The following is a 13,525-nucleotide window of genomic DNA, read 5'->3' on the forward strand; positions in this document are numbered from 1 at the left end:
CAAGACTTATTATGAGGAGCCTACTGATTTTTTAAAGATATTTTGAAAAGCTTCACGTACCCCCTGCAGTACCTCCACGTACCCCCAGGGGTACGCGTACCCACATTTGAGAACCACTGGACTAGAGTACCGATTTGGCAAAATATTTTTATAAATATGAAATAAAAAATAAGAAACTAATTTTAAACAAAGACATTCAGTAAAAAGCAGTTCAGGTGTTGATTAATTTTTTATTTGAGACGTACCAACCACACAGCAACCTTTGGCCATTCTGATTATAAATGATGATTTATAGCAACAATATTCACCTGTTGGGTCAATAATTTCCCAGAACTTGAATCAGAAAATTAGATAATCAGAATAGATCTGACAAAAGACACTTTCATTTCATGATTACATCAACAATCCTTAAAATAAATAAAAAGTTTTAAAAACATCTTTAATGTCTGTACAAAACTATCTAAACTCACTATATACAAAAATATCTATTATACGGCAGGCATAGAAAATACTTCCTTCACCTGACATTAGGTTACAGTTTCAGTAGAGATAATTTACAGTCGTTCACTCTGGTGAGTTTGTCTCATCAAACAGTTCATTTATCAGTTTATGGTAGCTCCCCTGCAGCTCCATCAGCTCCTTGTGGGTCCCTTTCTCCTCCACTTTACCTCCTCTAACCACAACAATCTGATCCGCATTCTCGATGGTCTTCAGTCTGTGAGCAATCACCAGCAGGGTCTGGTTGGGGCAGCTGGCCAGGCCCTGAAGAACCTGCAAAATGTCAACCACAAATAAATGCATAAATTGATTACTAATTTCTCCTGGTTCATCATGTACAAATCTAAGAAATGAAATAGCTGAAAATAATAAAACATAGTAAATGGTCAACAAAAATCAAGGGAACCTGTAACCTCTTTGGTGGCTGCAGAGCATTATATCTACAAAACCATAATGAAAATGCAATTAATGAATTTATTTATTTGCTGTCCATGATAACCCAACTTAAAACTCTTAAATGCACTAGGATTATATGTAAAGCACTGGAATATCAACCAAAATTATTCTTGGAGCTTATCAACTGTCTTATGCAGGAGATCACACAAGAAGCCAGAACAACCTCCAAAGCTTTGCAGGCCTGATGTGCCTCAGTGAAAGTCAGAGTTTATTATTAAGCAGTATGAAAAAGAGAGTGTAAAATTACTTCCATGGGTGAGTTCTGAACAAAAATAAAATCTTCATGATCTACAAGACTCAGGGGACGTATAAGGGGGAAAAGTTAGGACAATTCCAAGGGCCCTTGACAGACAGGGGGCCCTCCACAAAATAGTTTTTTTGTTTTTCATAGAAATAGAAAAAATTTGGGGTCCTGTCAAATTCAAAATGAATCATATTCCGTTTTTAAAAGTTGTTTTTAGCAGTAAAAATTAAAGTTACCCCTCCCAGATCAAACAGCACAGATCCATATTTGCACTGAACCGCCCCTCCCCCCCAGGGGCCTCATGAATAAAAGTGCGCAGTTTTCTCACTAAAACTTAGCGTATGGAAAAATTTAGAAAAGTGCACAAAAAAATCGGATGCATAAAGCCGTGCGCACGCACGTGGCCCCGCACCTTTCCTTTAAAAATCCTAATTTGCGGGAAACAGAGCTCAGCGGCTGCTCCGCCCTGTCGCCTCCATAAATACATGTAAATTAGTGTAAATACCCGGAAGTCTGGCACCACGTGAAGCAATAACCATGGCAACGTCCTTGTTCGAAGCAGTATAAGTATTTATAATAATAATACAGTAATTATAAGGTGCTTTGAACACACATAAGGTCACCTCACAAAAATAAAAATACATGTTAAAGAAAAAAAATCCAAATTAAAAAAATAAATAAATAAAGAGATCGTGCAAATGCCTGTTTGAACAGTAGCGCGTTCCGCCGGGATTTAAAGACAGACAGCGTGTCAGAGAGTCATTTGAGTGGAAATGTGGATGTTTATTCTAAATAATAGATGCTTTATGTCCATAAGGCGCATTCACAAAGCGGGTGACTCGACTGAAGGATGACTGCAGCTGGACCGGTACCGGTACCGCACGGCTCTTTAAGTTTGGCTCAGAGCTCCAGGATGATCAGTCTGAGTAATCTAAAAGCTCATAAACCATCATCAACATTTCCCAGCAGATCAATATGATCTTTGATCAATCGCTCCCTCTGAATCCTTCCAATGGCGAGGTTCTCCATCAGAGCCAAAGCGCGGTGCCACAATTACACGGCTCACCTTTACGCAGCTACTTATAAACGTGTGATTGTAAACACACCTTGATCATCTTAAAAATAATCAAACCTGTTGATTATTTTTAATCAGCAGGTTTAAGTTAAAATCCTGTTTTCTTCTTTTAGTGAGAATGAAATGACCCAGATGCATTTCATGCGCTTTGGCACACGGACCGATGCGTTACATCTTTATGAGACAAAAACTGAGAAAAAGTACTATTTAGACTAGAGCGACGTTTTCATATACTTTTATTTTTATTTGCTTTATTTTGTGTCCGTGTTAGTTTATTGTCTGAGGATAAATGTGGTTCAGTTTCATCGTTTACTTTTAAACAATAAAATATTAAAATCATGAAAAACATCGGGTTTGATGATTCTTAACACCGAATGTAATCAAATTTCAGGGTATTTAGGTGACTTTTGACGCTTTGTAGTTTGATATTGTCCACAGAAAAGGTTTGCGTGGCTGCCGCATATTTTTAAGCCAGCGAAAAAGTGTGCGTATATTTACGCAAACTTTGATGCAAAGTTAATTTTTATACATGCCGACTTGTGCGCAAAACATGGCGCCACACATACGCTTTATGCATGAGGCCCCAGAACTTCTGTGGGAGTTACTATACTGATAAGAAAAATAATAAAGTCAGATTTTAAAAGCAATAGAGAGAGAAAAAGACAAGAGTGCTATTTGTAACTCAGTTTTTTCTCCAAGAGAGGTGGGTAGACTGTGAGAGCTTGTCAACCATTTATAGTATAGTTAGCTTAGCTACAGACTACTGTTTGCCTTCATTTCACTAGCATCTAATGAATTAATGGAAAAAAAGTTACCAACATATTCATATATTTAATTTGTCCCTGTACCTTTTACCACACTTAACAACAGGTGAGTCAGTCAGCAGCAGCTCTATCTCCAGTATAACCTTTAACCCCTGTCCTAGTGAAAAAACTGAGCAACGCTGTGTTCGATGAAAAGCTAGTTAGCATCATTCCAGGGAGGCTATAGGGATTAATTTGTGTCTTTGTTCTTTTTACAATTACACAACAAAAACAATATATTTATTACTGACAGAAATTCAAACAATCTTTATATAATAACAACAAAAAACAGCCTCCTGTCTGGACTGCAGCCAGTCCAAGCAGTTTTACCTTAACTTGCATTTAAATTACAAACATCTGTTACCGCGTCCCTCCTGACCCGTCCTCTCATAAGTGAAATTAAAGCTGGAGTATGTAACTTTTATTAAAAAACATTTTTTTTAACATATTTGTTAAAACTGTCATTATGTTGTGACAGTATGGCATGAGAGATAATCTGTGAAAAATTTATTTTGTCTGCCTTCTCCCAGTGCTCTCTAGAAACAACCAATCAGAGGCAGGAGGCGAGTTTCACCGCTGTCAATCACAATCTCAAGTGGCTGCTCATCCTTCCTCCCCCTTGCTCTGTGCTATGTTGCAGCTAGCTCAGCCTGTTGTGAATGCTCAGTCTAGCTAGCATAGCTACCAATAATAGCAAATAAATGGTTTTCCTGTAACAATAAGTTGTTTCTCCGCCATTAGCACAGAAGTGAGTTAGGTTGTTTGACAGCGCCAAGACGCTCCTCCTGGTTCTGATTGGTTGTTTTTGGTCAGAACGATGCATTACTTTACTAAACAGAACAAGATGGCGGCATGCGTAGACGCAGCGGCTCTGTGCTCACCGACTCGAAGTTCGTCTTTTCCACTTTGCGCGGTTAAAAACACCTACAACCGACAACATTTACTGGCCATTGGTCAAGCAATCGGGGGAAGTCTGTCACAGGAGCTTTTCCGTGTCCACAACAACATTCCGGTCGCTATTGCTCGGACACTGGGCTCTCCCTGGATTACAATCCCAGTATCTACGACAGGGCGACGGCGCAGAGATCGTAAACAAAACAGGGGGCGTCGCAGCGGCGTGTTAGCGAGGCTCAGGAAATAGCCACACAAACCACCGCTACCAAGCATCTTTCTCTCCAACGTGAGGTCTCTCGCTAACAAACTGGACGAATGGAAGCTGTGGATTGCAACTGACAACCTCATCCGGGAATGCTGCATTCTGTTGATCACGGAGACGTGGTTAAATCCAACCATACCGGACCCGGAGATCGAGCTAGCAGGCTACACAGCACATCGACAGGACCGATCAGCGAGCTCCGGTAAGAAAAGAGGAGGTGGACTATGAGTTTATGTAAATAACAGCTGGTGTACGAACTCCACAGTAGTTGTTAGCCACTGTTCTCCAGGCGTGGAGTTCATCACAATTAAATGCAGACCCGATACCTCCATTCTACTCACTGCTGTTCACATAGCACCGGATGCTAACGCTAGCTCGGCCGTGGGACTCCTGCATGATACTATCAGCAACAACCAGAACCAGAACCAGAACCCCGAGGTTGTTCACATCGTCTCTGGGGACTTTAATCATGCTGATCTGAAATCAGTCCTCCCCAAATTCCATCAACACGTAAAGTGCACAACCAGGGGTGATAAAACTCTGGACAAGCTGTACACAAACATCAGACAGGCATACAGGGCTAAACCCTTAGCACACCTTGGCCAGTCTGATCACGTGTCCCTGCTACTGATCCCTGCTTACACCCCCCTGCGGAAACGTGTCCCCATTACAACCCGGACTGTCACCATCTGGCCTGAGGATGCCTCTCACCAACTACAGGACTGCTTCCAGAGAACTGACTGGGAGGTTTTTGCACATCAGGACCTGGAGAACTACAGCTCAGCAGTCTTGGACTACATCAGGTTCTGCACGGACAATGTCACCAGAAACAGACTCATGAGGATCTATACGAATAGGAAACCCTGGATGACTAAGGAGGTCCGGGGCCTCTTGAAAGCCAGGAACGCTGCTTTCAGGTCTGGGGACAAAGCACTCTACAGTTCTGCCAGAGCCAACCTGAGAAGAGGCATCTGCCAAGCTAAGGCATCATACAGAGGGAGAATAGAGAAGCAGCTCAGGAGCAACACCAGGCAGGTGTGGCAGGGTGTTCAGCACATCACAAACTACAGATCCAGCAACCAGCCATGCACGGAGGGAACCACTTCCCTGGCAGAGGAGATGAATATCTTCTTTGCCCGCTTTGAGGCAACACCTACCACAGCTCCACCACAGCTGCCTGTCCACAGCAGCTCTGCTCTCACAGTAGAGGAGTGTGAGGTGAGGCAGGTGATGAGGAAGGTGAACCCAAGGAAGGCTGCGGGACCTGATGGTGTGTCGGGACGGGTGCTTAAAGACTGTGCAGACCAACTGGCTGGAATCTTCACAAAGATTTTTAACCAGTCCCTGTCTCAAGCCACTGTCCCTCCCTGCCTAAAGTCCTCTACCATTGTCCCCCTGCCGAAAAGAACCAACATCAACACCCTGAATGACTACCGTCCAGTGGCACTCACACCGATCATCATGAAGTGCTTTGAGAGACTGGTGCGGAGTCACATCCTCGCTGACCTGCCTGCTGAGCTGGACCCTCTCCAATTTGCCTACAAAGCAAAGAGGTCCACAGAGGACGCTGTATCCACAGCACTTCATGCTGCCCTGACCCACTTAGAGAAGCAGGGGAGCTACGTCAAAATGCTCTTTGTGGACTTCAGCTCAGCATTTAATACCATACTTCCCCAACGTCTGGTGTCCAAGCTAGCAAACCTTGGGTTCCCATCAGCCACCTGCAGTTGGATCCTGGACTTCCTAACAGGTCGCTCCCAGAGGGTCAGACTGGGCCCCCACACCTCCACTGCTCTGAGCCTGAACACCGGATCGCCACAGGGTTGTGTGCTCAGCCCACTTCTCTACACCCTCTACACTCATGACTGTCTCTCCAACCACCTCAGCAACAAGATCATAAAGTTTGCAGATGACACGACTGTTGTTGGTCTCATCTCAGGCGGGAAGGGGGAGCTGGACTACAGGGATGAGGTGAAGCGGCTGTCAGAGTGGTGCAAAGTCAATAACCTGCTCCTCAACACCTCCAAAACAAAGGAACTGGTGATCGACTTCAGGAAGAACAAAACGGACATCCAGCCTCTCACCATCAGTGGGACCTGTGTGGAGAGGGTCCCAGTGTTCAGGTTTCTGGGCATGGAGTTGGAGGACAAGCTAACCTGGAGCACCAACACCAAGGAGCTGTTGAAGAAGGCACAGCAGAGACTGTACTTTCTGAGAATACTCAAGAAGAACCGTCTCCCCTCAGACCTGCTGCAGGCCTTCTGTCACTGCTCCATAGAGAGTGTGCTCACGTACGGTCTGTGTGTCTGGTACGGCAGCAGCACATCCGCGGACAAGAAGGCGCTCCAGAGGGTTGTTAGGGCAGCAGAGAGAACCATAGGCTGCCCCCTCCCCACTATGGAACAGATTTACACTTCCAGGCTCCACAAGAAAGTTTTGGACATTTTAAATGACTCTTCACACCCTGGCCATGGTCTCTTCCAGCTGCTGCCATCAGGCAAGAGATACAGAGCAATAAAAACCAGGACAACTCGCCTAAAAAACAGTTTTTACCCGATGGCAATCATGGCACTAAATTCAAAGGCATAAGAACTTCTGCTCTTGACACCACTTTGTTATAAATGTAATTCTGTTGCGACACCTCCAGGCGCTGCAACCATCTTCTGATGTCTAAGTTTATTTCTCATTTTGTACTATTCATTTCTTTATCTTGGTATATTATGTATATACACATAACCTGCATCTTAACTCGAGTCGAGCAAATCTCAATCTCGTTATAATCTGTTGATGACAATGACAAATAAATCTTATCTTATCTTATCTTACTTTAGCTAGCAACAGTAGTTCAGGGACGAGGTGGAGAAGATTGATTTTTTTCCACACATTATCTGTCTCATAACAAACTGTCACGACACGGTGACAGCTTTAACAAATATAGAGAAAACATATTTTGTTTATTAAAGTTATATACTGCAGCTTGAATGAAATGCAACTACATAGCATTTTTTGAGAAGTCTGGATTGTTTTATTTATATTTTGCCTATGACTGTTGCTCGTGGGGAGAGACCTTTCAATAAGCTAAAACTAATTTTTTTAAAAATGTAAGCAGCCTATTTGCAAACAGTATATGGACTGTTGCTAGTGAATTGTTAAAGTTGTAACAGCAGGGGGCCCAATTTATTTTTGTGTCATGGGGCCCAAATTGCTGGCGGCGCCCCTGATAAGACTATAGGAATATTTTCTGTGTACTGATGCAACAAAAAATACTTTTTTGAGGGTTTGCTCTCAAACTATGGTGATAGTAGTGTGATGGTCTGAGAGTGCTTTGCTTCTTTGAGACTCATGTGATTTGCCTTAATTGATGGAATGATTAATTCCACTCACAAGAAAAATCCAGATAGAAATGTCTAGTCATCAGTGTGTGACCCTAAGTTCAAAAACCCTGTATGCTTTCCACTTACAGCCATGTTGGTTTGGTTGGCTTTTTTTTTCTTTAATAACTAGAAAACCCAATTCTGTATTTTGTCAGGGTATTTTTGTCTGACATTAATCAGCTGAAATATTTAAGTGAGTCAAAAAAGTAAAAAAAAAATCTACAAAATAGCCATCTCTTGAATATCATATTAGTTATCAATATATTGATAACAAATTCAAACATAAAATAAGTTCCAACCTCTGACAAACACCCTTCTGATTAATCTCATGTTCCTCATCACTTTATACAGCCTGCTGCAGCATGCTGTTAACATAACTGGATTTTCTTCAAACAAAACTAGATGTCAAGGCTTTTCCTTAAATCACACCATACCTTGTTTTCACTCTCAACATCCAGAGAGCTGGTTATTTCATCCAGAATGATGATTTTCGGCTCTCTGACCAGAGCTCGGGCGATGCCGATCCGCTGCCTCTCACTCTTAGATAACTGGCCGCCGCTCTCACCCACCTCTGGCAAATTAGCAATAAGATAAAATAACATGAAAAGAGTCAGTGTGAACAACTAAAGAGACTCAAAAGATATGCACAAATTATCTTGTATACCCTGTCTAAACTGTTTATCTTTGGTTTGTGCAGGTAAATCTGCACAAAACAAATGTCTAATATGAATGTCATTTTCTAACATCCAATCTTCATCATTCAATACCTTTTCTGCTTTCATGATCTCCTTAACTCCAGATGTAAAATATTTTTGTTGCTTGCATTCAGTCATGTAAACAGGATGAGGTGAAGTCAGACCGGTTTACCTGTGTCGTAGCCGTTCTCTAGCTGGTGAATAAAAACGTGGGCGTTGGCTTTTCGTGCTGCTTCCTCAATCTTCTCTTGTGAACAATCAGTGAGTCCGTAGGTGATGTTATCTCTGACGGATCCAGAGAAGAGGACAGGCTCCTGGCTCACCACTGCAATCTGTTAAATACATTTATTTTAGATTTTGTAAGCAACACTCTTTACATATACAAGAAAAATACAGAAGATTTATTTATTCCAGTTTAATAAATATTAAATTATTTTAAAACAGAAAAAGAGGATTTAAAAAAGAAAATACCTTCTTGTGGAAGAAGTGGTGATCATAGGATTTCAGTGGTTCTTCATCCAGTAAAATTTCTCCATCTTGAGGCTCATATAATCGCTGTAAGAGACTCACACAGGTGCTTTTTCCTTCTCCAGATGGACCAACCAGAGCGGTCACCTGGCCTGGCTTCAACTCCAGGCTAAAGTCCTGAGACAAAAAACAGAGACTGATAAAACACCACAATATGATGGCAATATTTAAAATTAAACTAAATTTTGTAAACATACAAGTTCCTTTATCAGCTGTGTTAAAATGGCCACATGACTTCATCAAACTAAACCTAAACGTAACAGTTTTTCTGACCTGCAGTACAGTTTTCTCAGGGTTGGAAGGATAAGCGAAGTTCAGACCACAGTAGTTGATGCGTCCTTCCAGCTGATCCGGTTTCAGTTTTCCATCTGTGCTGATCTGAGGTTTTCTGTCTATGTACTCAAACACTTTCCCAGCAGCCATCACAGAGTTCAGCATGTCACCAAAGATATATGTAAGAGTCTGGAATAAAACAGACTCTATTAGACAATCCAGAGGAACAATCAAGTCAAACAAACAGAAATATTAACAATAGGCATAAGAATATTACTTTATTAGACAGTCCTTCATACTGATGATAAAATAATACAAAACAATGAATATGTCGACTTCAACCATAACCCTATAAAGCAGCGAGTATTATAGTCTTAAGTTCCTACAGGGGCTCCTTACGTGTTTGCATGTAATTCCAAAGCTTACACTATTCTGAGAATACTTTGACCTTACAGTGCATCATTAAGTTCTTCATGAGTTTTCCTGAAGTTATAAAAGCTCAAAATTCCTATTTGCTGTGAATGTAGACCCTTATTTTGAAAAAAAAAAAATAATACCGGTAATTGCAATTAGGAGAATAGTACATGTGCTTATTAAACACAAACTGTATTTTAAATGGTAAAAAGCTTGTATTTTTGTTTTTTGGGTGTGTTTGAAATCACTATTACTTTTTACCACTGTTCCAATCAAAAATATCATCTAGTAGCTCTATAGAACACCCACCCTGATGTTGTTTCCGAGGTCTGACTGGTAAATAATGAAGGAAACCAGGTTTCCAGTGGTCATCTGTCCCATCTGGATGAAGAGTCTGCCATAGTACAAAATGAAGACCTGCATTCCCAAACCTGTCAACTAAAAACATTAACAAACTGTGTTAAAAAAACAGGTGATATTCACTTATAGGCTTTAATATTTTCTAAAACTTCAAAAACCCACAAACAAACAAACCTCTTACCCTCCGTCCAAGCAGATAGATAGCTCTCACAGTGTCCCGACGAATCTTTAGTGAGTGTGTTTCCAATAATCGTTTATCATAACGATCAGCTTCATGCTTTTTTGTGTTGAAACTTCGAACCACACGAATACCAAAGACAACCTCATTTGCAGAGTCATTTGTTCGAGCCATTGAGTCCTGCATTGCCTGAAACAACCTCTGAGAAAAGAGTAAAACAGAGAAAAACAAAACATTTCTGTAAACTGAAAGTTTTCCTGGATTTAAATAAGTGGACTTGACTTTTATACAACAAAACTACACTAAGTATATATTGATGTAACTTTGCATTTAGGATATTTTTTTATTTTTCTAAAAGAGCAGCTTTAACTCATGATTTGCAAAATGTATGCTAGTACAGGCAAGTACAAGTCACAGCTGAGCACACAGTCAGAGACTCAGGCTGACACTTTTACTTTCCCTCCTCTGCTCATTTTGAAGCAAATTGTTATGACAGCCAGTTCAGAGCTTATTCAATTGTATTCTCTTGAAATAACTAATTTGGCTCTCCAGAAAATGAAACCAGATAAATAGACTACATCAATGGACAGTAAACGTTTGATTTGATAGTCTGTCTTGCTGAATAATTCTGAATTTCATTGAAGGACAACAGCTTGAGGAGGCATGATGTCTTCATGAATCCCAGCATTAATTTATATTCTGAGTAACATGATGCCTTGAAACTGTCAGTGTGTGAATAACCATATAAAATATATGAATATTATGAGCATTGCCAGCTTTTGTCCATACTAGGTAGCAGAATCGCAGACAAAGACAGTGTTGTCAACCAGATTAACAAAAGTTATTTTAGAGTTTAAAATGATTGCAAATAGTTTTGGATATGGGTTATAAATGTCTTTCTGTGTTATGGAAAATTATTCATAACACTGACATGTTTAGATTAAAACTAGTGATTTAATTTGGCCCATGTTTCTTTTGACTGGACGTTTGATTGATCTTTTGAAACAGCATAGCCAGTCCTGACTTTAATCTGACGGAGAATATGTGGAGGGAGGTAAAAATTAAGGGGACAACAAGGAGACTTTCCAAACCATATAATACCAACTATTTGTTAATCATTTTATGATATGATTAACAAATTAACATGTTGGTGGGCTTTAGTTCGCACTAACATATAAAGGACATTTGAATGTGTACCACATTAATTCATCATCCCCTACTATTACCTGATAGTGAGTGTCATACAAGTTCTGTATGAGACCCGTTATGGGTGTTTCCATCAGTACCAGGAATGTGAGCTTCCATGACAGACTCATCATCAGGGAGATCATTCCCATCGTCTTGATAAATGTCCTCAGCATCACGTTGACATTCAGACACACTGTCCTTCCTGTCAGTGTGGTGTCTTTAGACAGTCTGGATGTGATCTCACCTGCATAGATAAGAAAGATGGTCATCAATCATCCTGTTATTTTGTCCTTTTTATTTTGTTGCAGTAACTTAGACCAATATATTACCTGTTTTTACAGTTTCAAAGAATCCAATCTCCTGCTTGGTCAAAGCTTCAAACAGCTTCACTTTGATTCTGCATGTAAACGAACTGATGGCACAAAGTAATATGCCCCCTCTGCAGCCGGCACTCACAGAACTACAAAGCCAAGAAGAAACAACATGTACATTTTATACAGGCATGTGCAGGTAGATTCATTCAGAAGGTTAATTTTGTTCCATACCTTCCTACAGAGTACAGGCCCATAAAGAGGAGAGCTGTGAAGAATTGAGTTTGTTGGTAATCACTGCCGAGGATGTCAATGACTCTTCCTGTGTAGAATGGGATGAACATCTCACCTGATGTAAAACAGACAAGCGAAAACAGGAAAACATAGTTTTGTCATTACATCATGTACATCACAGAAATTCATCCCAAGTTATTTAATTTCTAAAGTTTTAAAAGTATATGCCAAAATACAAATAGTTGAGCTGCACACACAACAAAAAATAAAGACATTGTAATATTATGTAATTTGAGAATCACGGATAATTTGTTTGCAGTGTTTTATCTTCCTATCAATCATCTTATTTTTACTTACATATAACTGCCAGTGACAGGAACACAACGCCTCCAAACAGTTTGGGATAGTCGGGCCTGTACAGATGCAGAACCCTCATGAACAGAACCCTGGACTTCTGTTTCTGGGCTTTACTCCCGGCCTCCTCGTCGCTGTCCGGGATGGTGATCTCCCAGAACAGCGCCGCTCCGAGCGACGCTCCGGCGAACATCAGCCAGCAGCGAATATCCGCCACCGGCCCACATGGGCTCTCCTCCCGGTACAGAACCCTGGTTCCGGTCTCATACACCGCTGGAAGCAGACTGTAGGCTGTTATGAACCGGATCAGCAGCGGGTTCGGGTCTCCCAGAACCAGCAGAGTTGTAATAGTTACTGCTGACCATCGTAGAGCCGCTGAAAGCCACAGATGCGCAAAATGTCCCAAAACGCTGTGAATCCCAGCAAATCCTGATGCGTAAAATAAAGAAAGATCAACGCAAACTGCTAAAGTCAAAGCGAAGACTTTGTGAACTGTTGTTCGGTCTTTTCCTGCCATGTTTCAGCTGCAGCCGTCCTCATATGACCTGATCTGCTGTAACTGAAGCGTTTACCTTCTTACTTTCAGTTTCATTTTCTGGCAAATTTAGGGGTTTCCCTTAAATGCAGCGGAGGACGAGTCAATATTTTTTGCTTTCACATTCAAAGATCACCACCAATAATATAATTTATAATTATATATAATATAATTTCCATTTTTTAATTTGTCTAATAAGGGAATGTATGAATAGCTGTAATTGCATTAAAAATATTATAGTGCTTTCATATTTTACAATCTGTGGCTCTAAAGATTTATGATCTAACTGAAAATTCCAGATAATAACATGGAAAAAATAAATACATGAATTATACATGCAATTAATTACTTAACTAAATGGCAACTAAACTTAAAAAACAGGAAGGTCCAAGATTACTTTCCCAGCAGCCATCAGAGTTCAGCATGTCACCAAGCATATAAGTGTCTGAAGATAACAAAACTCTATTAGACAATCTGGTTTGAGTTGTGCTTCAAAGACGTAGCATGAACCTCAGGTCCAAAAATATTATAATAACTATTCTGTCTGTTCTGATATTGTTTCAGCTATTTGTCTTTAAGAAGATATAAAAGCTCAAGATTCCTGTTTGAATCAACCTCTGCGCTTAACAACAATCATATAGTATCATTGGTGCATCTATACAGCATAGTTCATATGCTTATTAAACAGATGCTGTATTCAAGAGACACATTGTATGAAATATTTTAACAAAGTATTTTAAATAGTTACTCTGCTGCTGATAAGTGTAGTTTTAAAATACAGTTGGTACATTTTGTGTTATTATTACAAAAGCTTAACATAAAGTTATAGTTTGATACTTTGTTTTTCCC

At 40.4% G+C, this 13,525-nt stretch overlaps 1 protein-coding gene across 1 annotated transcript; it reads right to left on the minus strand.

The window, feature by feature from the left end:
* Positions 1–210: 210 nt before the first annotated feature.
* Positions 211–12,723, minus strand: LOC102218472 (antigen peptide transporter 2-like). The gene is made up of 11 exons (XM_005808176.3): positions 12,145–12,723; positions 11,788–11,902; positions 11,572–11,702; positions 11,281–11,486; positions 10,058–10,255; positions 9,826–9,954; positions 9,103–9,291; positions 8,773–8,946; positions 8,474–8,633; positions 8,041–8,177; positions 211–771 (listed from the first exon to the last, which is right to left on the minus strand). The coding sequence occupies exons 1-11, from the start codon at positions 12,656–12,658 to the stop codon at positions 565–567; spliced, it is 2,160 nt and encodes a 719-aa protein (XP_005808233.1). The 5' UTR covers positions 12,659–12,723; the 3' UTR covers positions 211–564.
* Positions 12,724–13,525: the final 802 nt, after the last annotated feature.

This window comes from Xiphophorus maculatus, chromosome 13 (assembly GCF_002775205.1).
Source record: "Xiphophorus maculatus strain JP 163 A chromosome 13, X_maculatus-5.0-male, whole genome shotgun sequence".
Lineage (NCBI taxonomy): Eukaryota > Metazoa > Chordata > Actinopteri > Cyprinodontiformes > Poeciliidae > Xiphophorus > Xiphophorus maculatus.

What these genes read in the sequence shown, in the direction of transcription:
- LOC102218472 (XM_005808176.3), bottom strand. Translation starts at nt 12,658, where the DNA reads ATGGCAGGAAAAGACCGAACAACAGTTCACAAAGTCTTCGCTTTGACT. An exon ending in CCTGTCACTGGCAGTTATAT is followed by an intron (nt 11,903 to 12,144) that starts GTAAGTAAAAAT and finishes GTTTTACATCAG; the next exon opens with GTGAGATGTTCATCCCATTC. An exon ending in TGTATGACACTCACTATCAG is followed by an intron (nt 10,256 to 11,280) that starts GTAATAGTAGGG and finishes CTCTTTTCTCAG; the next exon opens with AGGTTGTTTCAGGCAATGCA.